At 55.5% G+C, this 2715-nt stretch overlaps 1 protein-coding gene across 1 annotated transcript in view; it reads right to left on the bottom strand.

The window, feature by feature from the left end:
* Window positions 1-1570: 1570 nt before the first annotated feature.
* MANF (mesencephalic astrocyte derived neurotrophic factor) overlaps window positions 1571-2715 on the bottom strand; it is a gene marked incomplete at its 5' end in the record, with an annotated part of 2688 nt that continues 1543 nt past the window's right edge. Inside the window, 1 exon segment of the mRNA XM_014584486.2 lies at window positions 1571-1997. Coding sequence (XP_014439972.1) covers window positions 1813-1997 — 185 coding nt within the window.

Genomic DNA, 2715 nt, shown 5'->3' on the forward strand with positions numbered 1-2715 from the left:
GGCGGGATCGGCGCCGAGGGGCTGGGCCTTGCGTTATCAGGCTGCGCCGCCCAGCTCACGTGACTGCGCTAGGCGGGGCAAAATCTGTGCCGGGCGGGCGTCATCGGCCGGCGCCGCTCCTTGTCACGTGACCGCACCGCAGCAGGCGAGCTGGGCCGGGCTACGCGCTCTGGCGCCACCACGCGGCCATTTGCTACATGGCGTGAAGGGAGCCCTCGTGAGAGCCGGGCTGGTTGATTTGCACTCCCCTGGACCCCAGCTGGGCCTAGTTCTCATACTCCCCAGGGAGTTCGCAGCCCCACGTAAGTCCTGCCTCCTGCCAGCGCTGGGACCCGCGCTCATTGGAGCAGGAGTGGCACCCTCCGTGGGCGCCAGGGCTAGACCCAGCGGCCTCTTCATGTGACATCCCCCAATCTCGAACAAGTTTAAGGGACTCCCATTCCCAGATGGGTAGTCTCCTGACTGGGGTTCAGGCAGAAAGCCCCGAAAAAGACCAACACGCTGATCCCTAGACCTGTCCAGGGCCCATGGCCCACATCCGCGGCATCGCCCGCACTCTTATCTGCTTCCAACCATCTCTCAAGAGGTCGAAGACAATGCCTGTGCATACAGGAAGACCTGGCTGGGTCGCGGCACAGAAACCATGAACACGCCACCATTCTCACTCTGCTGTGGACATCCCCACAGATAGCATACTAGAAGGCCGGAGCCGGGAGCCAAGACGCCGAACAAACGCATCACCCACCAGCAGTTTCCACAGCTTACCTGCTGCCAGTGCTCATCTGTCCACCTCCAGGAAAGGGGGGACCCCTGTGAGGTGAGGGCAAGTGTTGGCCCAAGCCCACTGAGGAAGCTTTCACGTTCCAAGGATAGTTGCTGGAGCCGATGCAGAACCTGGCCCAATTCAGGCCGGCTCTTCCCCTCCCACAAACAGCTTCTGGAGCAGCTCAGGCAGGTGCAGAGGGAGAGGCCTTAACAAGAAACACCGGTGGGCCGCCCACAGGCGCACTTAATTTAGGAACCAGGAACCACAGTCAAGTGATCTAAGACTGAGTCCTTGGAAAGCAGTTTCTTAGTCCTGCCTCTAGGTGAGCTCTGCAGGTAGAGAAGCAGGTGTCTCCGCATGGCTCACGCCAACAACTGGGTTTCCTGAGCACCAGTGCCAGGGAGCAGCTATTTTAAAACCCAAGCCCTCAGAACCTCAACCTTGCCAGATGAGTGAGGAGGCAGCCTGGCCAAGAGCTTCTGTAGCAGCAGCGCTGACCACCTCTGACTTAAGTCCTCACTGCAAAACAGCACCCCACACCCACCGTCCTGCTTGTACTGCGTGATGGCAACGTGAGGCCCTCCCACACACCTGACGCCATCTTCCGTGCCCAGAAGCAGGCAACCTCCAGACCCTGGCAAAAGGGTAAGACAGACATCGTATCAAGGGGTGGGGGAATCCAGCCTGCTATGTTCAGCACCGATGGGTTGAGATTACAAATGGGAATATACCTGAAGAAAAAAAAAAAAAAAAAAAAACTAGGTGGTACCTCGTTATTTCAGTATTCATTTTAATTCTCCAAGAACAGCTAGAAATTTTTTCCTTTAATAAAAAAATCCCAGACACACTTTGAAGTCCTAGAGTAAACCAGCAACAGAAGGAAGTAGAGCCCCCCGGGGGGCTGTGGAGAGCCAGCATCATCAGGAAAGCTCCAGGCTTCACACCTGATATTGTCAGGAGCCCGCTTAAAAAATAAATTACAAAAGGCGGTTTTGGGAAGAGACAGTGGAATTGTTTTTCCTCAGGTGCAGCAGGGACCGGGCAGACTACAAATCAGTCCTAGCGCTGGCTGCCTTGGGGGCGTATTTAGGCATCAGTTCATGTATCTTCCGGATGTAGTCGGACTTTTCTGCGCAGCCTTTGCATGTCTCCCCCCAGTCGTCCAGGATCTTCTTCAGCTCTTTCACTCGGAGCTTCTTCAGGTCCACTGTGCTCAGGTCGATTTGCTTGTCTGGAAGAGAGAGCAGGAGAGTGACTGACTGGTGGGGCAGTCCTGGTCTCCCAGAGTCCTAAGACAGGTCATCCCTGCATGGTCAAACCATCTTTTTTTTTTTAAGAGATTTTTTTGCTACAGGGCATGTGTACTCGTCAGAGATACAGAGAGAGTAAAAAAATCCCCCCCGTTGGGGGGATAGCCATGCCACAATCCCTTCTCCTCTTGGGATTTTGGGAATGTGTGCACATGCACCTGGAGTGAGTTTCAAGCTGCTGGGTCCAAGACTTGAACTGTGATCAGCCATGTGGGACTCTAATACCTTACCCACAATGCCACTTGCTGGCCCCCAAACCATCCCTTAAGCCAGCACTGCTGGCTGTGGGGGGAGAGACAATGCAGACACATGCAGAGGCATGGCAGTGCCCACTAGTCCCTGAGAGGAGGATCTAACCCTGTCACCAGGAAGGCTGGCCTCATGCTGTCAGTGTTCACCACACAGTGCTGGACAGGGACAGAGGCCACACGGTTCTTAGTGTGGCCCTGACCTAGCCACGGTCTGACTCTTGCCCAGTAGTAGAATGACAGATCCAGGCTAGTGACAGAGTAGATAGACACCCTACTCCCCATTTCCCAGTGCAGGTCCTGGCGAGGCCCTGAAGTCAGGAACTTCCTCTCTGACCAGAGTGCTCTGGAGCCACCTGGGCCTGTACCAGGTTCACTCTCAGAAGACCAG

The sequence above is a fragment of the Tupaia chinensis genome, unplaced genomic scaffold, assembly GCF_000334495.1.
Source record: "Tupaia chinensis unplaced genomic scaffold, TupChi_1.0 Scaffold147003_1, whole genome shotgun sequence".
In the NCBI taxonomy this organism is placed as follows: domain Eukaryota; kingdom Metazoa; phylum Chordata; class Mammalia; order Scandentia; family Tupaiidae; genus Tupaia; species Tupaia belangeri.